Below are 27,604 nucleotides of genomic sequence, written 5' to 3' on the forward strand. Positions count from 1 at the left end.
ACAACAAACCTAGTGTAATCTCATAAGTGGAGTCCACGGCAGGATGTACGCAGACATTACTCCTACCTTTGCAAGGTAGAGAGGTTGTTTTAGATAGACACTTAGCTCAAAAGAAGTGTAATCAAAGAAGGAAAAATTAACAAGAAGAAGCAAGATAAACAAAACAAATGAAGTAATAGATAGTAGTAAAAGAAGAATAAGATAGAATGCGAACATTAAATAATATTGCTAAATAAGGAGAAGAGGAGACTAGCCCCGTGTCTCTCCCAATAAAAGTGCTACAACACTCTGCACAATCATCTTTTGAAAGGTACATGGATCAATAGAGTTAGATCATTTCTTCTAATAAGTTATGGCAATAATATGAAATGGTTTCACAACAAATAGGCCAAAACTTTATTTCTACATATTTTTTTTTTCCTCGGGAAACCATAACCAAGTTATATATCAACCTGTTGTGCAGGAAGATTTGGCAATAACCTCTACCATGTATGATATAAATTATCAACAAGTTACATCTAGGAGGGAGGCATAAAACCCGCAAAATAGACACAAAGGCCCACTGTACAACCTTCCATACCACAATAACAAACATAAAATTTACAGGTACTTTGGAGGGAGAACACCCAATCTTCTGCAATACCAAAATAAAAGATCAAGTAAAAGAATTATTAAGAACCTTGTATCTAAAAGAGGACATTTGAATTACGTCCAGTCGGTATGAGCCAAGAGCCTCTCTGGGGAGCTCATTAACATTGAGGAGAATTTTGTCATCCCCTGTACAACTCCATTTAGCAAGGGTATCCGCAGTTTGATTTCCTTCTCTAAAACAGTGTTGTTTGAGATGTGTCTTCAATAACTTCCAAAAGTTGCCAAGGAACTCCAGTCTTTCCGAAAGTAGCCACGGACAATTTCTTATATAGTTGTCTAGTAACGAACAAACCATCAGTCAGAGGATTTTTTTTTTCCTTAAAAAATCAGGTGACATGTACTAAAATAAAAAATTTAGAAAAGAAAGAGATAAAGTTATAGTACTTCATAGTTCATACCTACAAGAAATAATGGAACAAAAAAGCTTGTGTCATGAAGATATTATTATTATCAATATTTAATGCTCATATTGTTTATCAAATTACTATTTGATTTGTTACATTATTACTCCCTCCGAACCAATTTATATGACATTCTTTCCTTTTTAGTCCGTCCCAAAAAGAATGACATCTTTCTATATTTACTAACAACTTAACTTTAAACTTCACTTTACCCTTAATGAGATGATTTATAGCCACACAAATATCTATGGCCCATTGTAGACCACAAGTTTCAAAAGTCTTCATTTTATTTTTAAACTCCGTGACCAGTCAAACACCCTCATATAAAGTGGGATGAGGGTAGTAGTACTTTTTAACAAAAAAGATTTTTCTAGAAAATATCTTTTCACTTTCCAATCAAATACCTAAAAACATTTCATTGGACAATAATTTTCAAAAGATAGGTCATTTTTTAGAAAAATAAATTTTGGAAAAATCTTCCCAGTCTGGCCAAACAGGCAAGAGCATAAAAATAGATAACCAAAATCAAGTTGTTTCTCTTACAAACACACGCATTTCATGTTTAATAATAGTAACCAACTACAGTGAAAAAACCCATCTGATTATATTGCAATTGACTTCTTAGTCTATTTAGGACTTGAATTGGGCAATAAAATGCTTTCAACTCAACTCTAGAAGTAGTAGCCAGTTCAGGCACTCAACCATGAAATCAGAGCTCTCCTACAAAGTGTAATACAGCAATAAAGCACTCATGCTATATAAAATAATAATTGCAATTGCTGATCATCCTGTAGGCAACAAATAAGCAACAGAAATAAGCATTGCCTCTGAGTGAATTCAATGCTTTCGAGACTTGAAGAAATGTTCATTTAGATCATAACCCCCTCTAAATCAATTTTAAAGTTGGCCGTCAAAATATTAGCATAGATCAAGAAAAAATATTAGAAGAACTTTAAATAGTGGGTTGGCAGGTGGAATTACACATCGAGGTAATCCCCAAGAAAACCTTTCAATGACTGTTTCACTATTCCATTTCAAAGGAGCTTTATAGTCTTTCTTTGAAAACCAAAAAGATATATAACACCAATCAACACTAAAGAAATCCTTTTATCGGGCAAAAATGCCAACAAGACAATAGAGAAAAAGCAAACAGGATGATTCGAACATACCTTCAAAGTACTTAAAGAACTGTTCACCTAATTTCCAAATTCCTAAGGAAGTCCGAGAGCCTGAGGAAACCAGTAACATGGAAGAGCGAATCAAATGGTGATCGTAAACCAAAGCAAAGATGAGTACCATGTCAGAGTGTTGTCAAATCATGACGAAATAAAAGTCCAAGAATATATGACCTGATATTTTTAGCGATTACTGTGCTTCCATCTTCAGAACCAAGATGGCGTAGTACTACTTCCTCTAAACGACCATCACGGTATTGATGCTGCAATAGAAGACCGTAATGTCCATAATATGCATTTTAAGCAAAAATATCACAATGTGAACAAAGGATACAAAAGATGAGAAATATAAAGCAAAACATTGCTAACATGATGTAATATCACTGTACTTGAGCAAAAAATGTTGAAAATTGATCAGGAAGCTCCTTTTGTGAGAGAATATTCGTGCAATTTGTGTGAAACTGGATTGCATTTCATTCGCATGAAAACATCCAAAACTAAACGTTCTACTTTTTTATTAATATTATCAGGGGAAGCTAAACAACCAAAAAATCAACAGACTTGGGATAAGCTATCATCAAGACGTAGGGATCTAGTAGCTCAGTTGGTTGTCTACCTGAACTTTCACCTTGTTGGTGAGGGTTCGAATCCCCACATTGTAATCCCCTCCCAATTTCCTCTTCCCCTACCCCCTAATCTATCATCAAGGCAGACTAGGAAAGAAAAAACATAGCTAAGTCGATAAGCATGTATTTCATGAAAACATGAAATGCCGAAGTGTCATATGTTTTGAAGATCACATAAAGTTAATTTCTTTGGACACATCAGATTCAAAAATCCAAATTCCAAACTTAAAAAAGTTAGACGCAGCAACTCGGACCTACAAAGGTTAACTACACCAATATCCTACTTTGTAATAACTATATCGAATTCTAATGCCTAGCAAAAAAGTCATTGTCTCAACAAACCAGAAGGAGGTTCTTAGTGATCCAGAGAGATTGTTAAGAATTAGGAGATCATTAATACGGCAAGAGCCCTTTCCTTATATATATAGGAAAGGTTTAGAATCACTACAATTATGCAAATAGAAATAGGAATCACTAGGTATCACTTTCCTTTCCTTTTTAGGATTACTTGTAAGAACAATATAAACCCCAATATGCTTGAGGGAATAATCAAGCAATTCATTCTTAAATCTTTTATTTCTTTACATGGTACCAGAGTTGGGGGTTTGAATCCCTACTCTGACAATTCCTACTTTCTTTTCCTCTAATTCTTTTTCTGCTCAAGAAACCAAAAAGAAAAGAGAGAGACAAGGGGAATAGGCAATATCAATTCTCAGTTTTCGGCTAAGATCCAAAGGTCAATTTCAAAAAAATTAGTTCATCCACCCCCGGTTACCCTACTGGAAGAAATACGACACCGGTGGGCGCGCGTGAGGGTCATGTGGCCCCAGTCACTCTCGCTTCCATCTCACACGCCGGCACGTGAGGCTTCTCCAACTTTTGATCGAGTAACACTTCTTCAAGCTCACCTAGACTCACAACGCCATCATATCACCTCTGTTCCGGCAAAATCTTACAGGTCCCTTGAAGACTTGGAGCAGTTTCTCAATTTCTCTGTTCTTATGAAGTTTGAGTTACTCCGGTTCTTTTTTCTGTTGCATCCCCATTTTTTATTTAAGAGATACTTATAAAACATGGTTGAAAACGACGTTCAAGCTGTTGAAAATCAAATTTTCAGAAAGCCTCTAATTTCATTCACACCTATTATTACTACTTTAAAACTAGAACTTAGTACACCCTCTGTTTTAACTTATGTGTCTTATTTTCCTTTTTGGTTTGTTTCAAAAAGAATGTCACAACAACAAACCCGGTGTGATCCCACAAGTGGAGTCTTGGGAGAGTGGGGTGTACGCAGACCTTACCCTTACCTTCTGTAGGGTAGACTCAAAAAGCATTTTGGTACATTATACACATCTTTGGTTTATGACTACAAGATTCAAGAGTCCTCCTTACTTTCTCAAACTCTGTATCCATTTAGTGTTCCTTTTTTTTGTTTTGGGAGTTACTTAAGGGATTCCAGACCCCACTTGTGGGATTACACTGGGTATGTTGTTGTTGTTGTTGTCGTCGTGAGTGTGTGTATTAAATTTATTTTTTAATTTTATTTTATTTAGTATAATGTTGATATGACATTAGCTTAAATGAAAGAAGTGGGGATTCATATAGCCGACCCAACTTGTTTGGGACTGAGGTGTCATTGTTATAGAAGTATATTTTTGTTGCTTTACGTACAGTAATGTAATTTACGTAAAAAAGATATATTCCAAGATAAATCACTGTCACTAATTGAAAAATAAAATTCTAGAGATATTCAGGCATCTTAACATTTCTTACCTTGTAGAAACAGCTGGTCCCAAATGGACAAGTCCCATTCCCAAAGTCAAAGTGCTTGCAGTCGATAGATCTGAACACAACAATTAAAAAGGAATTACTTAAAAATATGGCATTTCAGAAAATCATTTGTTTTCTTTTCCCACAGGGAGAAGCTGGGGCATGGCAGCATTCTAATTAAAAATTTACAAAGCATAAAAACACTCCCTCTCAGTTAAAACTTGGCCTCATACAACAATGTGATAAATATAAGTATTATCCCGTATAACAAGAAAAAGCTAAATCTTTTCTAGATTTTTAGGTAAACCCTTTAAATATCCATGTATATCATTCTGAAAGCTTAAACATCCAAACAGCAGCAATGTTTCGTGATATGAAAATTCAGGATCACACTTATGTTATGGTCCCCAGTTATGGATCGAGTTAAGGGACGATGTAAGACAGAATCAGAGTTAACGAAGAGAGAATTAGGAGAAGATGATTTCTTTTTCCGACCTATGGTGCTGGTTTGTTAAGAGAGAACCTGCAATCTCTTGAGTTTAAGTACTCAAAAACTGGATAATTTTCTTCAGACCTTCCATTGAATTCAAGTACATTTAAATACAATACTGGTGTATTAACCACCTACCTAATAAGGAAATAACTTCGTACTAAAACTGAAAAGAGAATCTGAAGGAATAACCTCTTTACTGTAATAACTGCTACAAAGAAATAGGAACATAAATAATAGAAAAAATAAAAAAAATCTACTTCCTAATTTCTTTAAACTTTCCATGTGTAAATCGTTGGTACACTAAAGGAGTGCTAACATTACTCCCCTCCTTCAAATCACGCTTGTCCTCAAGCGGGAAATTTGGAAAGCGTTGCTGCATAGAAGAAACAGTTTCCCATGATGCCCTGGAGAAGTATACTGCCAATGTATCAGGACTTCAGGTATATCACGAACCACCCGACGTTCAAGCACAGCCAAAGGTTGGGGTGAGGGAGCTTCTGGCAAACTTGAAGGAAGAGTAGCGGCTACTGGAGTGTCTACTTCATGAAAAAGCTTCAATTTAGAGAAATAAAAAAACGGATGAAGTTTTGTACCCGGTGGAAACTCCAATTTATAAGCCACGGGCCCAATACGCTGCTCAACTCTGAAAGGGCCATAGAACCTGGGCAGCAATTTCTCATGACGACGATTAGCCACGGAAAGTTGTCTATACGGCTGTAGCTTCAATAGAACTCTATTCCCCACTTGAAATTCCACATGTCGATGTTTGGAATCAAAAGTAGGCTTCATTTTCTGTTGACCTTGCATCAAATTCTGTTTTAAGGATTGAAGAATCTGATCCCAAGTTCATAAAGCCATATCCACTGTATCCAACTTGGAAATGCCAGGGCAATAAGGCAAAAGATGTGGCGGAGGACGCCCATACACCACTTCAAAGGGTGTCGTTTTCAAGGAAGAATAAAAACTGGTGTTGTACGTATATTTAGCCCATGACAACCAGTCCATCCATTTGGTAGGATGTGCACTGTTAAAACACCTTAAATAAATCTCCACAGTCCGGTTGACAACTTCTGTTTGGCCATCAGATTGAGGGTGATACGCAGAACTAAAACACAATTTGGTACCACTAAGGCGAAAGAGTTCTCTCCAAAAAGCACTTGTGAAAGTTACATCACGATCACAAACCATGCTTACCGGTAAGCCGTGTAATTAGAAAATATTGTCAAAGAAGAGCCGTGCAATACTTACTGCAGAGTATGGATGAGCAGTTGACAACAAGTGGCAATATTTAGAGAAACGATCTACCACCACCAAGATTACATTTTTCCCACGTGAAGTAGGTAAGCCTTCAACAAAATCCAATGAAATATCTGACCATATTTGCTCGAGGACTGATAAAGGCTGAAGAAGACCAGCGGCTTGCAAAGTTTCTGTTTTATGGCGCTGGCAAACACCACAAGCACGAACAAAGTCGTGAATATGATGCTTCATATCTATCCAATGGAAATCCCTTGCAATCCGAAAAAGCGATTTTTGGTACCCCTCATGTCCCTGGTTATGCAAGGCAGTCATAACTGTCTGAATTGAAGGAGAGTTTGATGCCAAGAATATCCGATGTTTATACATCAACAACCCATTTTTGACACTCCATTGATCTGATGCAGTACCATTATGGACAGCGGATATTAACTGCTGGACATCTAGAGAGCTTCGTTGTTCATTTCTGATATCATCAAAAAGACTCGATTAAGGCATAGAAATGGCAAGAAGCATAGCTACATCATTATTTCGACGGGACAAGGCATCGGCTACGGTGTTGAAACGACCAGCCTTGTATTCAACCTAAAATGTGTAACCTAAAATTTTGGCCAACCAATGTTGTTAAGGAGGAATTAGTGCCTTTTGTTCCAATAGAAACTTAAAACTACAGTGATCAGTACGGACTACGAAGTGTTGTCCCCATAAATAAGAGCGCCAATGCCGAATAGCTTTCACAAGACCTATCAATTCCTTCTCATAAGCGGAAAGCGGCTGGTGTCGTCTTGCCAACACTCTGCTAAAGAATGCAATGGGTTTGTTATTCTGTAACAAAATAGCCCCAATACCCAGATCGGAAGCATCACATTCAATAACAAAAGGTTGAGAAAGATCTGGATGTGCCAAAACGGGCGTAGTAGTCATAGCAACCTTAAGTTTTTCGAAAGCTTGTGATTGATCTGTCCAGATGAAAGAATTCTTGCAGAGCATGGCTGTTAATGGTGCAGCAATGGATCCATAATTCTGTACAAACTTACGATAATATCCGGTGAGACTTAGGAAACCCCGCAGCCCTTTAAGAGTTGAAGGTTTGGGCCATTCAGTCATGGCTGAAATTTTGCTGGAATCTGCAGAAACCCCATCAGTGGTGATGAGGTGGCCCAAATAAGCAATTTGAGTTTGGGCAAATGAGCACTTTGATTGCTTCAGAAAAAGATGGTGATCTGAGATTAACTTGAAGACAAGTCGCAAATGATACATGTATTCAACCCAGGTGCGACTGTACACAAGAATACCATCAAAAAACACCAAAATAAATTTTCTTAAGTGAATACCTCATTCATTAATGACTGAAAGGTAGATGGAACATTTGTTAAGCCAAAGGGCATAACCAAAAACTCAAAATGCCCATGGTGAGTACGAAAAGCTGTTTCCACATCATTCTCCTTCATCCGAACTTGATAATAACCTTGGTGTAAGTCCAATTTAGAGAAATATTTAGCCCCAAACAGTTCCTCCAATAATTCTTCAATTACTGGAATAGGAAATTTGTCTTTGATTGTTTTTGCATTCAACTCGCAATAATCGATGGACATACACAGGAACCATCAGATTTAGGAACAAGAAGCACCGGAGAAGAGAATAGAAACTGGCTTGGAAGAATTATTCCTTGCTTCAACATCTCTGAACATTGTCGTTCAATTTCATCTTTTTGATTATGTGGATATCTGTATGGCCGAACCACAACGGGTTTTGTTCCTGGTTCTAGAACAATTTTGTGGTCGCAATCACGTCTAGGAGGGAGGCCCACTGGTTCATCAAAGATGCAAGCAAAATCTTGCAAAATATTTCTCAATTCTTCCTCATTCTCTTTGTCAGCCATCATAACATGGGTTTTGCTCCTTTAGTTGGATCAGGAGACTTAACACCTTGTAGCTACACTTATTTTCCATTTAGAAAGAATGACAACCACATGTCTGTGTGAAGTCCCAAAGTATGGTTCCCGAGGTCTTAAGCCAATTAACTCCTAGAACCACATCAAATCCACTTAGATTGAGAACATATAAATCAATGGAGAAAGCATAATTACCAAACCACATTGAAACTCCTTTGCAAGTTTGCATTGTCCCAGACTTCTGACACGTTCTCCATTTGCCACTACTACCCGTAGCCCTTCTCGCCTTTCGACTTGAAGATTGAATTGCGACACGATTTTAGAGTTCACAAAACTATGAGTACTTCCAGAATCAACTAATGACACCACTGAATTTCCTTCCAATTTGCCCTGTAATCGCATATTTTGCGGAGTTGTGACACCAATGGTGGCTTGCAAAGAAATTTCAGGTTGGTCAGTATCAGGCTTCGGCTCGTGTTCCAGAGATTCTTCCCCTTCATCTATGGAATCGATCCAGAACAATTTTTTGCACTGATGGCCCCGAGTGAATAGTTCGTCACAGTTGAAACAGAGTCCCTTAAGCCGCCTTTCATCCATCTCAGATCTAGTCAATTTTTTCACAAATCTGGTGCGTTGTGGAGGCGAGAAATCTGTTGTTTTTGATCTACGTGCATCTGACAGTGCGAACGAAAGGGTTGTCCCTTGCGTTCATAAAGCCGGGATAAACTCATAGTCGTAGCCAAATCTGGAGGATTATGCAACTCAACCTCAATTGCTATATGATCAGCAAGACCGCTGATATAAAGTTCAATTTTTTGCGGCTGTGTCAGTGTACCAGCCCTCGAAATCAACTGCTCAAACTTCTCTTGGTAATCTGCCAGACCCGATCTGGCGTAACTTAGCCAATTCTCCCAACTTTTGACTTCTGATTGGTGGTCCAAAACGAAGGTTACAATGACGTTTGAATTCATCCCAAGACGGATGAGGCATATCTGTCTCTAGTTGAAGAAACCAAAGTTGTGCATTCCCTTCTAAATCAAAAGAAGCAAGTCCAACATTTTCTTCTGAAGTTTGTTGGTGTCGAAAGAAGTGTTCACACCTGCTTAACCATCCCAAAGGGTCATCCCGGCCATTAAATCGTGGGAAATCCAACTTTGTATGTCCAGGAATGATGGAACTTCCTCCTGTTTCTGATCCTGAGCCCCGCCGCCGCTGCAGCTTTACCCTTCCAACCTCAGTTTTGACTGGTATTTTCAGAATTGGCCTTCGAATTTGATAAATCCCTTGTGAGTGCATCCAAACGAGCATTTATGGCTTCTTGTCTGGCTAAATGGGCTGCACGTTCTTCCTGGAACAAGTTCAGCAATTGTGACAGTTGATGTTGAATTTGATCTCCCATAACTCCCATCTCTGACACCAAGTTGTTACGGTCCCCAGTTGTGGATGAGTTACGGGACGATGTAAGACAGAATCAGTGTTAACGTAGAGAGAATTAGGAGAAGATGATTTCTTTTTCCGACCTATGATGCTGGTTCGTTAAGAGAGAACCTGCAATCTCTTGAGTTTAAGTACTCAAAAACTGGATAATTTTCTTCATACCTTCCATTGAATTCAAGTACATTTAAATACAATACTGGTGTATTAACCACCTACCTAATAATAAGGAAATAACTCCTACTAAAACTGAAAAGAGAATCTGGAGGAATAACCTCTTTACTGTAATAACTGCTACAAAGAAATAGGAACATAAATAATAGAAAAACTAAAAAAAATCTACTTCCTAATTTCTTTAAATTTTCCATGTGTAAATCGTTGGTACACTAAAGGGGTGCTAACAACTTATTACTTAACGCATGGCAGAGAGTAATCAAGGAAAATGTTACCGTAAAAGATGTCCATTTGGAGAGAGGGAATTCACAAATCCAGTCACAAGGAAAAAGAATATTGAATCCCCTTTTATGTAAAACACCATGTGTGAGGCACACCTCATATGAAGAAATCCAAGTAAAGCAGGCTACCTTAGAGGGTGTTTTACTACTTAAGATTATGATCTCGTGGCCTTCCTCGATTCCTGTATTTATCAACAGATGATAGCATGACTTCCAAAACCTTTCTATCATTTGATGATACCGTGTGTCAAAAACTCTGGCTCTAGCATCAACTGCTTAATTGAATGCCCTTCCCAGTTCCTACTCTTTTAGGTTCAATCAGGTTCCTTTTGAACCTGATATTCCAACTATTTCCATTTCTGTAATCAACCATTCAAGATCGGTCATTAGTTGCAACAATGTACAGCTATAAGAATGTCTCTTCCAGAGAAGTTTGCTCTATGTAGCAATTTTCCCATACTTTTATATGTTCTCCGTCCCGGAATCATTTCTTGTTTTCCATCCACCACTTTCAACTTCACCAAATATATGAATTCATCCCAAATCATTCTGACGTGTTAATAGAACAGCCTGTTATAGTTTGCTCTGAATTTCCTACCTTATTTGGAATCTATCATAATTGTGTTTTACTTCAAAAAGGTTTTCTTGGTACAAAAGTCTTTCTTGGAGGAAAAGTTTCGGACTTATAAATTGAAGATATTTCCCTCTCACACAGCACAATAGCATCCACAAGGTAGTCATTAACCAATCTTGTTTAGGTGGAGATATTCTCTCAATAGTTTTTATACTTTCTTCGTTTTTCACATGTAGGCAATTGACCAAACCATAATAGGATTATGCACTCTATACTTTTCTTTGTTTCAGATTTATCGTCGTTAAAGGTTTGCAATTGTTAGCTTCCGCATATTCCGATCCCAACACAGCCAACCCATGAGATGCTGTAAAAGGACATGTGCACCATCCCTCCCCAAACTATATCGAGCCCCGACTATTTTCTTCCTTAAGCTTTCCTATTCTTCATAATTAGATCTGCATAACCATTTGAACAGTAGGTTCTTATTTTGCATTGCTCATTTTTGCCAAACTAAGCTCTTCATTCTTTTATGTTTTGTACTGTATTTAATATTATTGACTTAGAGCCCGTTTGGATTGGCTTATAGTTGCTTATAAGCTGTTTTCAACTTTTTTGAGTGTTTGGCTGGCCAGCTTAAAGTCATTTTGTGCTTAAAATAAGCTCAAAAAAATAATTGGACCCATTTAACTTAGCTTATCTAAAGCAGCTTATAAGCTGAAGCTGAAAACAGCTTATAAGCTAAAAAAAATAAGTTAACTACCCCAACTTATTTTTTTTAGCTTATAAGCTGTTTGCAGCTTATAGGCATAAGCCCATCCAAACAGGCTCTTATTCCAATAAAAGTAATTTCTTCTTTTAAGAATCTCCTTTCCAACTAAAAAGTCTCTCTTTATACAGACACACACACATACATACATATATAGGCTTCCCCAAGCTTGTGAAAAGCAGAAAGAGGGACATTAAATGTGGGAAAACGATAAAGAATGCTACTGCAGTTTAGATTTCCCCCATGGATAACTAGTAAAAACAGCTTCTTTAAGGTGCCAATTTCCTGTCAATTTTTTCAACAGCCCGCCGTTGTCTAGCTCTTGTATTTAGTTCCCAATGGTAACCCTAGAGAGTTGTTGGAATATCCTCCACTTTTACTTCCCAAAATCTTAATTTAAGAGTGCATATTCCTAACCTCATTTAGTAGGAACAGAGAACTCTTTCCCTATATATATATATATCCAACAACAACAACAACATACCCAGTGTGGTCCCAGACGTTGGGTCTTTCCATATATATATATATATATATATATATATATATATATATATATATAAAGGCCAGAAAATGCTTCAAACACATACTACATTAAAATACATCAACTGTTTTTCATCTGCCCTACCACAAGCTTAGCAAAGCTTCAACACCTTCAGAACTATGTGTCTTCTTTCTTAGCAGATGCACGGAACTTGAAACCATTTGCACTCTTGTGGAATATATTCACCTCAACAAATCTTATAAATAGAATTAGCATGCTCATAAACACTGACATACTAAAACAAAATAAATATTCACTTCAAAAAGACAAGATATGGCACAAAATCAAAAAAACAGTTTCAGATTTAATACCATCAAAGAAGATGCAATTGTAACCCAGACTACAATGGACACTCCTAAGGTCATCATATTCAACGGGACACTCACCAAAACTCATCTGACACATACTAATGTATATTTGAAAATCCTGCGTGCGATGTGTTGATGGAAAAGTTGGTGTTGTATCTAAATTCACACATAAAATAAACACTCTTTTAATATACTTTTCTTTGTTTCAGATTTATCGTCGTTAAAGGTTTGCAATTGTCAGCTTCCGCATGACGCCTTGTTATTTCAATCCCAACACAGCCAACGCATGAGATGCTGTAAAAGGACCTGTGCACCATCCCTCCCCAAACTATATCGAGCCCTGACTATTTTCTTCCTTAAGCTTTCCTATTCTTCATAATTAGATCTGCATAACCATTTGAACAGTAGGTTTTTATTTTGCAATGCTCATTTTTGCCAAACTAAGCTCTTCATTCTTTTATGTTTTGTACTGTATTTAATATTATTGACTTATTCCAATAAATGTAATTTCTTCTTTTAAGAATCTCCTTTCCAACTAAAAAGTCTCTCTTTATACAGACACACACACACACATACATACATAGGCTTCCCCAAGCTTGTGAAAAGCAGAAAGAGGGACATTCAATGTGGGAAAACGATAAAGAATGCTACTGCTGTTTAGATTTCCCCCATGGATAACTAGTAAAAACAGCTTCTTTAAGGTGCCAATTTCCTGTCAATTTTTTCAACAGCCCGCCGTTGTCTAGCTCTTGTATTTAGTTCCCAATGGTAACCTAGAGAGTTGTTGGAATATCCTCCACTTTTACTTCCCAAAATCTTAATTTAAGAGTGCATATTCCTAACCTCATTTAGTAGGAACAGAGAACTCTTTCCCTATATATATTAAAGTCTAACTTTTACTGCCCTCTCTCTATATTGTATCCAAAACATCAATTATATTGACAGTATCATTAGAGTAGATCTGATTGCACCAAAAACACAACAGCAAAATAAAGCTTAACTTGATCTTCTGCACCTCATTCTCCACATTCTCAAAACATCTGGAGTTTCTCTCCTTCCAAATTGTCCACCAAATGCAAGCAGGGATAATTCTCCATCTAGTCTTGTCCTTTGCCTGTAAGCCTGTTTCCTCCCAGCTTTTAAGAGCATCTGTAACCTTTCCAGGCATGGTCCAGGAAATGCCTTTGAGATTAAGAATAATTCTCCATAGATGAGCTGTTATCTTACAGTGAAGGAAAAGATGGTTAACTGTCTCTGATGTTTCCCCACACAAAAAGCATCTGGAACATAAAATGAAACCTCTTTTCATCAAATTATCTTGTGTAAGAGCTGCTTCTTTAGCCAGTAGCCACACAAAACAGGCAACTTTGCGAGGAATTTTTGTTTTCCAGATGTGTTTCCAAGGCCAGTTGGCTATCTGCTGATTGGAATGATTCATCAACTTGTAAGCTGCATTAACTTTGAATAAACCCTTACTGCTGCCTTGCCACCATAATACATCTTGACCTGTCTGTAGTCCACTAAACTGCTCTAGTGTACTAAAGTATTCAACCACTCTTTGCACTTTCCAGTCATTGATGTCTTCTAAAAATGATGTTCCATCCTTGAGGTGTCCACATCTCTGCTATAGTCCTTTGCTGGTTTAGAACTATATTGAAGATATCTGGGAAGACCACATCTAATCTGCCAACTTCATGCCAATTGTCCTTCCAAAAGCTAGTTTTACTCCCATCCAAACACTTTGATCTTGGAATTATCCCCCAACTCCCTCCACAGTTTTCTAATGGATCTCCATAGGCTAACCCCAAATGGTGTAGTGACCTCCTTAGTCATCCATTTGTCTTCCTGTTCATACTTTGCTTTAATAATATTCCCCCAAAGGAGTTGATTCTCGTTGGTGAACTTCCACAACCATTTCATTCTAAGAGCTTCACTCTGAATCTTCAAGTTCTTGATCCCTAACCCTCCAAGATTCTTGCCAAAAGTGATTGCTTTCCACTTAACCAAGTGGTAACCTTTCTTTTCTTTGTTCCCATGCCATAAAATATTCCTCCTGATTCTATCCAACCTATTGATGACCCCTGTTGGGATGGGGAACAAGGACATCATGTATGTTGGAAGTGCATCAAGTACTGAGTTGATAAGAGTCAATCTGCCACCCATAGACAGATATTGGGTCTTCCACCTAACCAATTTCTTTTCACACTTCTCAATGACATTGTTCCAAATTTCTACTGACTTAGATTTGGCTCCTAAAGGCATTCCAAGATATATTGTTGGTAAGGTGCCTACTTCACCACCCAGAACAGCAGCTAACAGGTCCATGTTTGCAACTTCGTTAACAGGGTAAAGGAAACTTTTCCTCCAGGTGATATGCAAGCCAGATATTCCTTCAAAAAGAACCAGAATCACCCTAAGATATCTCAATTGATCCTCTTCAGCATCACAGAATGAGAGTATCATCAGCATATTGTAAATGAGTCACCTCTAATCTGTCATTGCCAATTCTAGCTACATCAAAGCCTTTTATCCATCCATTCAGATTGACTGTTTTAATCATATTATTAAGGCCTTCCATAGCAATCACAAACAGAAAGGTGATAAAGGGTCACCTTGCCTGAGTCCCCTTTGTGCTTTGAAAAACCCCGCTGGAGAGCCATTTATAAGGACTGAAAAGCTAGCAGTAGAGATGCAGAATTTAATCCAGTGTATCCATTTTTGACCAAAACCCATCCTTTCTAGCAAGCTCAGAAGGAAACTCGAATTAACATGGTCATAAGCCTTTTCAATATCAAGTTTGCACAAGATACCAGGTTTCTTTTGTTTCAACCTAGAGTCAACTGCTTCATTAGCTACGAGGACAGCATCCATGATCTGTCTACCTTTAATGAAAGCCATTTGTTGAGAATCCACCAATTTTGAGATCACTCCTTTTAATCTCTCTGTCAAAACTTTGGAGAACAATTTGTAGATGCTACCTATCAAGCTGATAGGCCTGAAATCCCTTAGTTCCTTAGCACCTTTCTTCTTGGGAATGAGAGCAATAATGTTGCATTGAAGCTTCTTTCAAAGACTTCTTTGTCATAGAAGTTTTGAAAAGCATTCATGATGTCCTGCTTCACTATCTCCCAACACTTGATGAAGAACCCCATAGTAAAGCCATCCGGGCCAGGTGCTTTATCTATTGCACACAACTTCAAGCACCTTAGCACTTCACTCTTATCAAAGCTATCTTGTAGAGAATCCTTATCCTCCTCAGATAAGACTGAGGAATTGTCATAATGGCATGTAGGTCTCCATTGAGTAGTTTCTTTGTACAGTTTCTGATAGTAATCAATAATTTCCTTTTCTATTCTAGCTGGCTCCTCCGTTAATTCTCCCTGGATCATCAGTTGGTCAATATTGTTGAATCTTTTATGTGCATTTGCCACTTTGTGAAAAAACTTTGTGTTCCTGTCACCTTCTTTCAACCATAGGGCCCTAGATTTTTGTCTCCATGAGATTTCCTCATTTTTTATCAACTCCTCGTACTCCATGAACAGTGCTGCCTTCTTTACAGTTTCTTCCTCTGTTAAAACCCTGTCTCCCAGCACCTCATCCAGTTCTGCCATTTGGCTTAACAGATTCTTCCTTTGATGACCCAGATTTCCTGTCTCACTTCTGCTCTAGTCCTTGAGTTTTGATTTGAGAGCTTTTAATTTACAAGCCAGTACATAGTCAGGCATGCCTGAAAAACTGAAAGAGCTCCACTATTCTTGGACTCTGTCATTGAAACCAGTTGTTCCTAGCCACCAGTTCTCAAACTTGAAATAGTTTTTGCTCATGTTCCACGTGCCCCCCTCTAAAGCTAGTGGAATGTGATCAGATGCTAATCTTTGTAGGGGAATCTGTTTTATATTACTAAAACTGTCATCCCAATCCTCAGAAATCAGGAACCTATCAATTCTGGAAGCTCTATCTTGATTATCCCCTTTGAACCATGTGTAGTTACCATCTTCTAATTGTAGATCAATTAAGTTCATGTCTTCAATGAAATCAGAAAATTCCACCATACTCCTTGTTCTTTTCCTACAATTTCTTTTTTCTGAGATGAATCTGGCGACATTAAAGTCTCCACAAACAGCCCAAGGCCTTTCCATCAATCCCCGGACTGCACCAACCTCGTCCCACACTGTCCTTCTTTCGATGTAGTTATTTGGAGCATAGACCCCAGTTATATGACATGAAAAGTTCTAAAGTTGTGCTTCAAACTTGCACGTCAAAGTATAGCTACCAATTTCCAAAACTTCCCCCTTCGCTTCTGCAATCCCACATCATCATGATACCCCCTCTAGTGCCACTAGCCTCCAAGTAAGCAAATTTGATCCATCTTCCTCCCCACACTTGTTTGACAATATCTCTAATGTCCCCCTCTAGTTTAGTCTCCTGGAGGCATATGATATCTGCCTTCCAGTCAACTACCAACTCTGCACAATTCTCCTTTTATCCCTGTCATTCAATCTCCTCACATTCCAAGAAACTACTTTGAACTGCATGGATCCAAGTTAAGTATCTTGCTCCCCTTACTCCTTTCCCCCTTGCTCTTGAATTTAACATCAAAAGTAAGTAGACCTTTTAATTCTTGTGCCCCTTTGAATCTTGTCTTCTTGCACACACTGTCAGACTCCATCCTTCTAGCTTGTCTGCAACTATCTACTTGTAACAACAATTCCAAGGCCTCCTCTTCATGCCCCTGGAAATCTGCTCCTAGTAATTTGCCCAGTTTGATCATATTTTGTTGAACCCAAACTGATGTCCCCCTTTCTTTGTCATGAATGGCTTGTTGTTGCTGAATGAGAAGAGGTTCAGCCTCTTCTACTTCCCAATTTTCTATAGCTGTGATTGAATTTTGTTGGGCTAATTCCATAGTTTGATCTTTCATATCCCTGCTCTCATCTTCTCTTTCCTCCAAAGATTCTGTTGCCCCATTTAAACCTTGAGAAGTTCCCCCAAAACCAGCCTCTGTTGTTATGGCAATTATCTCTACATTATTTACTTGATATTCTGCACTTTGAAGCTTTGCAGGCTCCAGCTTTTGAATGGAATAAGGTTCTAGTACTTCAACAAAGTGATCGCTGAAGAGATGTTGTGAATTGAGGCCTTGTAAGTCATTAAAAATGACTTGGCCTGCAAAGTCTGGCCCAAAATATTTATTAAAAGTTGCCTCCTTATTGGGCTCAACCTGCTGGCCCACTTCTGTTATTTCATTTAAATCAACCACATGCTCCTCACGTGCATATGTTTTCAAAAAAACCTCAGCAGTAGAAGAAGTACCACCCACGTGGTCTCTGTCTTTGAAATCCCTGTAAAAAGGAGATTTTTGTACTTCAACGCAGTTGGTAACCCTATTTGCCTGATGGGTAAAAGCAACAACTAGTTCTTGCTCTGTTTCTTCTTCTCTGATGCCTCCTTCTGCTAATTCCAGTGATAATTCGTATCTTGTCTTGCTTTCCGGCCAGATTGGAATGTGGTGAGTGATTCCATTACGAGTTATGGACACCTCTCCTGGCATATTCCTCCCATAGTTCCTTACCAGAATTCTGGCCCATTTTAGATGATTCTTGAGCTCTGTTTCTTCTTCTGTTGCCATCCATCCTCCACACAACTCCCCTATTTCTTGAAAAAAAAATTGCGACCACAGATGAAGAGGAATTCCGACCGCTTTAATCCAGGTTTCCTTGATTTCAACAGAGTTTGAAATACTCCCCGCCATAGGATTCCACCATTCTAATTGCAACCTGAGCTTTTTCCAAAACCATTGCCCTTGAATGGTCCTCTCCGCCATGTATCTATTAGGGAATTTGAATAAGAACAAATCCCCGTACATCTCATAGATGTTCACCCCAAAAACATTTTTCCAAGTTGAAGTTGACCACCTTCTTATATCGGCAAGTGTGGGTCTTTCCTTAGCCTCTTCTCCAAAACACCCCACTAAACATCTCTTCAGAAGCCCTTTCTCTTGTCCTTCAGCAGCTTCAGAGATGACAATGTTTTCACTGTTACTAGTCACCTCTGCTTTACGAAGACTCTTAGTCTGCCATTTACTATCTTGTACAGCCTTCGCATACGGGTAGATGGCCTCAGTTAATCTCGGGGGAGCAGCCAATGCTACTTTTTTGGAGCATTTAATAAAGTTGTTAGATCTTAAATGCTATCTCATTCCAACCTGCATTCAAGACTGGTTCAGGAATAATAAGTACTGATCTTCCTCCACCATTCAAGGACAGAATGCTCATGTATCTCCCATGCTCATTAAATTTCCTGGTGCAAAAGTGCTCTGAGTCCTGCTCTGAGAATTTCCATCTCCTAACCATTCTTTTCTGGTCCTTTGAAGCCTCTGTAAGAGTAAAGCAAATCCATTCCATGATCTTGCTGCTAATGGTTAATCTCCTCATCATTTTGCGACTTCTCTCCACCCATTCGTACCATTCTGAGTTGCTGGCAGACCACCTGGTAATATCAAAAGATTTGAACCCAGCGTTAAAATAAATCCTGTTCTCCCCCATTCCAAAATCTGGAGAGAGAAGCTAAGAAAGATGAGGGAAGCAACCACAGAAGGTGAGTCCCTGAGAAAAGAAGAGAAGAATGAGAGGAGAAGAAAGAGGAGAAAAAGAGGTATCTCCGGTGGAAGAAAACCGGAGAAAGAGAGATTCTCCCTCCTAGAGGGAAGGAGAGAGAAGAGTCTCGACAAGAGTGCCTGAGAGCATTTAGGAAACATAAGCAGGATGAGTTGAATAATTATCACTTTGTTGGCCTTTTCCTCTCCACTACATGTCATATATCCAGCTTCTTACCAGTTACCATGGCAATATTTAGCATTCTACTTTGTCTCTTCATCGCTATTAAGAACAAAAGAAATGTGATGGCCTATCAATCCATCTCATGCCTTTGGGAGGATCGAATCGGTGAAAATGATATCCACCGCAGAGACTCTATTGACTGAATATCTCAACAATAGGACCTAAAATGCACCACCCACAAACTTAGCAACGCTTCAACACCTTCAGAACTATGTGTCTTCTTTCTTAGCAGATGCACGGAACTTGAAACCATTTGCACTCTTGTGCAATATATTCACCTCTAATAAATCTTATAAATAGAATTAGCATGCTCATAAACACTGACATACTAAAACAAAATAAATATTCACTTCAAAAAGACAAGATATGGCACAAAATCAAAAAAACAGTTTCAGATTGACTACCATCAAAGAAGATGCAATTGTAACCCAGACTACAATGGACACTCCTAATGTCATCATATTCAACGGGACACTCACCAAAACTCATCTAACACATACTAATGTATATTTGAAAATCCTGCGTGCGATGTGTTGATGGAAAAGCTGGTGTTGTATCTAAATTCACACATAAAAATTGAAAAACCTTATTTTGAACAAGTCAAGTGCAGTGTTGTCAAATGCTCATTTACGGCGTGACTAAGTCCAAAAACTATGTGCAAAACAGGTTGTGCGCTTCACCTTAGGTGGCGCTTCAGCGCTAGCACCAAAGGACTAAGTTGTGTACCTCATCCCCAGCATATCACCAAACAACAACGATTTATTTGCGCTTTACCTCAAATCTCCAATAGACATCAGCTCGTTCTCGTTTTTTTGCCTTTGATAACACTGGTCATGTACATGTTTAGCTCTTAATGCTATTTACAACCAAAAAAAAAAAAAAGGAAAACAAACAACAATTCTCAATCCCATGCTAATGAATGCGGCTACAAGAATCCTCACTATCCCATTTGCTCCATATGAAACAGAATCATTCCAATGCTCAATAATTCAAGTTAAGTAACACGAGAATTAAGAAGACTCTTAGCAAACATTGGACCTAATGTAAACTTGATTCCAACTAGTTGGTATCGCCTATATTGATCTTTTCCTCCACTGTGTTGTATACTTCACTAAATTTGTATGTGATTGTAGGTCTTTCAAAACTTTTCTCAATATTATTTTAGGTCTACCTCATCCCCTTTAATACCTTTAATCATCATGGTTTCAACACGTACGCCTTAATGCATCCGACGATCTACTTAAGTGTTAGCAGTCCTTGGTCTCCTAATAGTTTATACTTTATAGTAGTAGTTATTTGCAGTAGTTAATTCTTTATAGTAGTTAATTGCAGTTTCTTTGTAGTAGTTGTTTGCAGTTCCTCATTCCAGTAATGTTAGGAAAACATGTCCTAGTTTATAGGGGTAGTTTTATTATCAGTATTTGCATTTCAACTCTATGTTTATCCCGTGAAGTGTAAGCAGAAAATTATTTCAGTTTTTGAGTACTTTAACTCAAGAGATTGCAGGTTCTCTCTTAACGAACCAGTTCCAGGAAGAATGTGCAGCCAATTTAGCCAGACAGGAAGCCATAAATGCTCGTTTAGATGCACTCACAAAGGATTTAGCAAATTCGAAAGCCGATTCTGAATCAACTGAAAATACGAGTCAGAACCAAGGTTGGAATGGTAAAGCTACAACGGCAGGAGGGTCAAGATCAGAAACAGAAGGAAGTTCCGCCATTCCTAGATATACAAATTTGGATTTCCCACGATTTAACGGCCAAGAAGACCCTTTGGGATGCCTGAACAGATGCGAGCATTTCTTCCGACATCAGCAAACACCAGAAGAAGAAAAAATTGAACTTGCTTCGTTTCATTTGGAAAGAATTGCAGAAATCTGGTTTCTTCAACTAGAGAAAGCTATGCCTCAATGCTCTTGGGATGAGTTCAAACGTCCATGCAACCTTCGTTTTGGACCACCAATTAGAAGTCAAAAGTTGGGAGAATTGGCTAAGTTACGCCAAAATGGATCTGTGGCAGATTACCAAGAAAAGTTTGAGCAATTGGTTTCGCGGCTGGTACCCTTACACAAGGAAGAAAAAAAAATTAAACTTACATTAGTGGTCTTGCTGATTACATAGCAATTGAGGTAGAGTTGCATAATCCTCCAGATTTGGCTACAGCGATGAGTATTTCCCGGCTTTATGAACGCAAGGAACAACCCCTTTGTTCGCAAATGTTAGATGCCAGTAGATCAAAGACTGCAACTTGTTCACCTCAACAACCCGCCAGATTTGTGAAGAAATTGACCAAATCTGAGATGGATGAAAGGCGACTTAAGGGACTCTGTTACAACTGTGATAAACTATTCACTCGAGGACATCAGTGCAAGAAATTATTCTGGATTGATTTCATTGACGATGGGCAAGAATTTGCTGAAAAAGAGGGAAATACTAGTACTCTCCACACTTAGCGCTTGAGGACAAGCACGAGGGGAGTAATGTTAGCAGTCCTTGGTCTCCTAATAGTTTACAGTAGTAGTTATTCCTTTGCAGTAGTTAATTGCAGTTTCTTTGTAGTAGTAGTTGTTTGCAGTTCCTCATTCCAGAGAGGTGAATACTCCTTATGGAGTTGGTTTGTGGAGATACATGAGTATTATGGCCTTTCTTGAGGAATCATGGAACAGTAAAGGTAAACAATGGAGATAAAACATCATTTTGGAAGGATAAATGGTTGGGTAATAGAAGTTTAAAGGACCTCTTTCCTGACATTTATGGGCTGACTGTACATCAACAAAAGACTGTAGCTGAAACATGGACTCCTCAAGGATGGAACACTCAGTTTAGGAGGAATTTTAACGACTGGGAAAATGACACACTGACTGAATTCTTTAGAAAGCTGGAAGAGTTCAAAGGCATTCAAGATGGAGTAGATAAACTATGGCGGAAAGAAGACAGTAAAGGCATATTTAAAGCGAATTCAGCGTACAAATTTTTGAACCAAGGTAATCAACAGGTGCAACATTGGCCTTGGAAGCATATATGGAAAGTGAAAATACCATACAAAGTAGCATGTTTCACTTGGTTGCTGGCAATGGAAGCTGTTTTGACTCAAGAAAATCTTAAAAGAGGAAGTTCTCTCTTTGTTCCAGATGCTATCTATGTGGTGAAGAGGCTGAAACACAGCCATCTATTTTTACAATGCAAGATAACAGACCAGCTTTGGAGGATTTTTTTTAAATTTAGAGGCTTGGCTTGGGTAAAGCCTAACAAGAGTATTCAAGTACTATATAGTTGGGAGGAGGCAGGATTAGGAGCTGCAGACAGAGATAGATGGAGGATTATTCCAACCTGTATATGGTGGACAATCTGGAAAGAAAGGAATTCAAGGTGTTTCGAAGACATCAGCAATGAAGTACAAATGATCAAACTGAATTGCATTAGACTTTTTTGTTTTTGGTGTAAGCAGATTTATCCAGAAGATACTGAGTCCATTATAGATATTCTAGGATCTTGTTAGAATGTTGGATCAGTTTTTCCTTTTGCCTGATGTAAATATGGTTTTCAGCACAACCTATGTGCTGGTTTAGTCTATACATACAACTGTTCCCTTCAAAAAAAAAAATGATTTTGTCCTACAACATTCCATAACTAGACCCATAACAGGGGACTGTAACATTAGGACATGACTAAATCAGCTCAAGCGACATTCTCTCATTTTATCCTCTATATCACTATGTGCTACTTGTATCTTCTACAAATTGTATCATTACTAGTCTTGTCTTTTAAATGACCACATATCCACATTAGTATTTGCATTTTTGTGACTTGCATTGATGTTGGCCATATTTGGTTATGTATTGATGTCGAATTCCTAATATTTTAGTGTCTTCGAATGTATTTTGAGCGATCAATATGCCCAACTGAGTTCAACGTATTTATTTGACATTAACTAGTGGTGTTGGATGACTAAGGGGCTAATTGGAGTCGAAGTTGTAGAAAAACCGAACTAACAGGAGAAACTCAACATGGATACTTCGCATTCACCTAAAGCTTGCGAAGCTGAGACCTGAACAGGGCCTTAAGCAGTGAACTTCATTCGGGGCGCCACATGCAGCATGCAGAGAGAAGGTGAGGAGTGAAGAGGGGAGGTGACACATCCTGCAAAGTGCCAACATCTGGGAGTTTCAAGTTGATGAGTGAAGCAAGGACATGAAGCTAGCATGCATACTTTAAGCCTGACTGGAATTTGAGGGCAAACTTGACCCACGACTTTTGTACCACATATAAAAGCTGAGAACGCATATTTTAGGTCATCTTGCCTATGTTGCTTGGACTGTTTAAAAATGTCAATAGGCGCATGTCAGGTCCTCCACAAGTAGTCCATCTTTTAAGGATCCGACATGGGTGCGGCATCATTTTGAAAAGTCCGAGCAACATAGCATCTGGCACACTAGTAACGCGGAGGAAGTCATTTACGAGTTTGGAAAGCTTTGGATTCATCTAGATTTTTCCCTTCTTTAATTGATTTTTATATATTAATGAGATTTATTTAAGTTTTCTACCGTGACGATGTGTAGCTAATTCTCTAATTCTAGGGATATGTTTCCACATGAATGTTGATATTCAGATGTTAATTTGACGAGTTTAGTTTATCATATTGGTTTGTTTAGTCATATGACCTTAATTATTTGATTGCCTGGCCAACAATTAGATACTACCTATGAATCATGAATTGAACGTGAAAAAGTAAATTCTTAATTGCAATAGGATTAAATAAAGCGTGGTCTTGAACCTAACCATTAGGGAATTGATTCGCAAATAAAGATAGAAATATATCTATTTGTCGTGCTTAGTCAATTAGTGCAAGAAATCGTTAATGCATTTGTTTTATCTGTAATCCCAGAAATATAGGGTTGAGGATAAATTAAATAAGCGAGTAGGTAATACTAGTCTTGCAGGTTAATAACGAGATAAATCAACAAGTCGAAATAATTGAAGAATTCAGCAGGGTTGTTAGATAAAACCATAACTCTCAAAATATTTTTTGCCATTAATATCCAATAAACGTTTGAAGCGTGTTCATCAACTATTTTCAGTCTCTAATTTTATTTTTTTAGTAAGTTGTTTCCCTAGACCCCACATTGTGGGATTCAACTGGGTATGTTGTTTGTTGTTGAGTAAGTAAAAATAATTCAAAACCAACTTTCTGGCCCTTTTCTTGACAAAATAATTAGAATTAGTTTAATTTAGTTGCTAGTTAATCACAAGTCATCATGGAAATGATACTTCATTCACTCTTTATCACTTGATTGACCATGTATATTTGTATATGCATTTGTGGGCAGCACATCATGTGGATATGTTGGACTCTTAGAGGCTCAACATTCACTCTCATATGGCATTGCTAGTCTTACGATTGTTTAAGAGAATGAAAAATAAGTAAAGAAAAGGAAAGAAAGAAAGTGATTTACCTGAGTTTGTTTTTATAGTTGTCGACTATTTCGTCCTTTTCTTCTTTTGTGAAGTACCAAATAACACTTGGAATGACAAAATATGAAAGCTTTCGGCATATGGGGCAAGCCCTCAGTGCAGAATTAACATCCATCCCAGAGGAAGAACTGCCACGCCAATTCCTGATACACGATACACAAAATGGATGATCACACTCAGAAAGGATCCCAAACTTCCTCTCAGCCGCTGTTGACTTGGAAAGAACACGTTCAAGGCATACACTGCATTCTATTTCTTGACTGCGCTTCAATAAATCAAGGTGTTTTTGCTTGTTCTCACATGTTTTTATATGCTCCTCTCTTTCCTGAGGCCTGAAAGGATGCAAGCAATGCTTCCCACAGGTTGGACACAGATCTCCATGAATATGAGGACACTTTTCTCCCCGAGGACAATTACCAGCAGCAGCAAAAGCACAGATTGACCTATCAGCTGGATTAACACTCTTCAACTCAATCATGTCATCAATCTCCAATGTATCTTGAAGCTCTGACTTTTGGTTCCATGCTGGTCTGCTTGAAGCTAAATACTCAGTAGAAATACTTGGTACAACATCTGTATTATGTGTACCCGTTCCAGGAGGCACATTGGAAGGAGCAGAACTTGAAAGCAGATATTGTTGAGGTTGTGCTGAAGATTGAGCTGAAGGTTGTGATCGAGACAGTTTAACATGCTCATATCTACACCGGCTTCCATAAGCACAAGCTCCTTTTTGGTAGTGGGTGCATACCTGCAACAATGATCCAGAGAAAACAATCAGATAGTAAATGATCAATTAAGCCTTGATCATCAAACTAAATTGTCAAGAACGTTACATTATTAGAAGGATTGTTCCAATCATGTGAAAACTCACAATGATCCCCCTTCAGACATGCCCCATGTGCAAAAAACTTGCAAAGAACCCTGGAGAAAAAATAGAAGCACATGTGAAGTCTATATAATATGGCCATCTTGAAGAGAATCGCCAAATAAATAGAACTATAATTTAATTCAAAGTAACGATGTACTTTGTCAATTGAAATATTAAGGTAGATAGTTAAGGTAAAATAACAACTTGACAAAGTAAAGATCCGGTAGTGTCGATTTACCTCTTCAAATATTAACTTTTATAGAACTTATCAGTAAAAAAGAATGGTAACTTTTACAACAGGCAATGTCTTTAAGAAAATATGGATACACATCATAAACAAACAATGAATAGTTTAAACAACCACGTCAATTTTAAAAACCCAGATAATAATGAAAAACCCATCAATTTCCTCGAAATTGCTCATTTCAATTCAACTTATAACCGTCAGATAAGAGAAACCTCAATGGCATGTATTCAGAGTTTTCTTGCAGTCTATTCAAAGAAAATATCATAAGCACCAGAAACACATAAGCAATACAAAACTATATCTACCAATATACTCAGTGAATTTCACAATCAAAGGGTTGAAAAACCAGTAAGCATGTTAAGAATGTAACAAGCACATGGAGCATTCCCATTTATCACTTCAGAAATAGAACAACGGCCAAAGCAGTAAATTGTGTATGAATCTCCATAAACTGAACCAGAAATCCACTTTGAAATGATAGAAACTATCATGTTCAATCCTTTATATCAAATGAGAAGGCCAAATCATATCAAGCTAGTGTTCCATGATTAAATATAACATTTTTCAGAAAATATTCCATTAAGACCACTGCTTCACGAATTGAAAGTTGGGAAAGAATAATCATTAGTGGCAGGGTTGCTGCTTATCAATACAAAATACCCTTTATCAATCAAAAAAAAAAAAAAAGAATAATCATTAGTGGCAAAATAGAGAGGAGGCTGTTGGGATTTTAAGCTGTGAATCGGAAATGAGAAAAGGTACCTTTTGGAGTGCACCAAAAAGGCAACTTTTTGGATTGCAACTCTCCATCTCACCCTTTCATTGTCTATAAATCAGAGGAATAGCCTCATTTTCTGCACTAAAATTTCAAACTTCTGCATACTTTCTTAGTTTCTTACAAACAAAAAATCAAGTGTTTGAGTGATTTGTTGCTGAACAGGCCTTCGACGAAACTGGTGGGGTTTGAGGTACCGCTACGCAGGTATATCCGTTTTATCCTGGGAGAAAGTAATCTATAACCTCGGCACATTGAGGGGATTAAATTCTTTAAGGACATACAATGAATTATGTGGCCTCGGATATTTTCAGTTTCTTCATTTTACGTTTTCAAGTTTCTAGTTTACTGGTTTTGAACACAGATATACTAACAGAGGCATCATCAATTGCGTATGAACCTCAACAGTTTTCCAATCTCATTTTTCATGTTAGCTCAACCAAAGCAACACTTTACATTTCAAACAAAATAATGGAAATAACCAGAATTGACAATAGACAAATGGTCATTAAAACAATGATAAAGGTCAGTAAAAACGATAAAGAACGAAGTGAAAGCATTAACGATGAGAATAAATAATAAAGCTGAAGGATGAAAACGGACCTGTTCATGAGTCGATGGTTTTGAATAGAAAGAGGCTGAGCGGATACACGGACAGAAAAGAAAACGCAATCCAGGACCAAAATCTCGTCCGAGGTAACAATCGTGTTTTGGTGGATACAACTACAATGACCTGCTCCTTCCTTAGGTCTTTTTTTTTTTTTTTTTTTTTTTTTTTTTGGTTACGGCTGCTAGGTTAGGAAAAATAAAATGCTAATTAAATACAAGAAAATTTAGACTCAAGGAAAAATTCAAAGAACGACACGTTTTTTTGTAGATTTTTTTTCTTTCTTTTTTGCAAATCTTGTATCCAAAAACACGAGTCCTTTTGTTATTTTCACTTTTCTTTTCTCAAAATAAACCTACTAAAAATGAAATAAAAGGTTAAAATATCAAGATTAATCCTAGAAAATATTTAAACGATAAAAATGTGGAATAAACTTAAGTATCGTAAAAAAT

General features: G+C 37.8%; 1 protein-coding gene across 3 annotated transcripts; it reads right to left on the reverse strand.

Annotated features, from left to right (window-relative positions):
* Positions 1-204: 204 nt before the first annotated feature.
* LOC132636195 (putative RING-type E3 ubiquitin transferase C3H69) lies at positions 205-27,342 on the reverse strand. 3 transcript variants are annotated; one of them, XM_060352917.1, is made up of 7 exons: positions 27,149-27,334; positions 25,489-25,576; positions 24,637-25,403; positions 4,627-4,696; positions 2,402-2,490; positions 2,222-2,281; positions 205-927 (listed from the first exon to the last, which is right to left on the reverse strand). In XM_060352917.1, the coding sequence occupies exons 1-6, from the start codon at positions 27,154-27,156 to the stop codon at positions 2,245-2,247; spliced, it is 1,059 nt and encodes a 352-aa protein (XP_060208900.1). In that variant the 5' UTR covers positions 27,157-27,334; the 3' UTR covers positions 205-927; positions 2,222-2,244. The 3 variants fall into 3 exon arrangements, with proteins under 3 accessions (XP_060208900.1, XP_060208903.1, XP_060208901.1); XM_060352920.1 differs by lacking the exons at positions 205-927; positions 2,222-2,281; positions 2,402-2,490; positions 4,627-4,696 and adding an exon at positions 21,291-21,478 and having other exon boundaries at positions 27,149-27,340; XM_060352918.1 differs by lacking the exons at positions 205-927; positions 2,222-2,281; positions 2,402-2,490; positions 4,627-4,696 and adding an exon at positions 23,191-23,323 and having other exon boundaries at positions 27,149-27,342.
* Between the last annotated feature and the right edge of the window lie 262 nt (positions 27,343-27,604).

This window comes from Lycium barbarum, chromosome 4 (assembly GCF_019175385.1).
Source record: "Lycium barbarum isolate Lr01 chromosome 4, ASM1917538v2, whole genome shotgun sequence".
NCBI lineage: Eukaryota > Viridiplantae > Streptophyta > Magnoliopsida > Solanales > Solanaceae > Lycium > Lycium barbarum.

Bases quoted from the DNA above. Each gene is read 5' to 3' on its own strand.
- LOC132636195 (XM_060352917.1), bottom strand. The intron at 25,404-25,488 runs GTAACGTTCTTG...TCATTGTTGCAG, and splicing joins GGAACAATCCTTCTAATAAT to GTATGCACCCACTACCAAAA. The intron at 2,282-2,401 runs GTCATATATTCT...TGGTTTCCTCAG, and splicing joins GTAATCGCTAAAAATATCAG to GCTCTCGGACTTCCTTAGGA.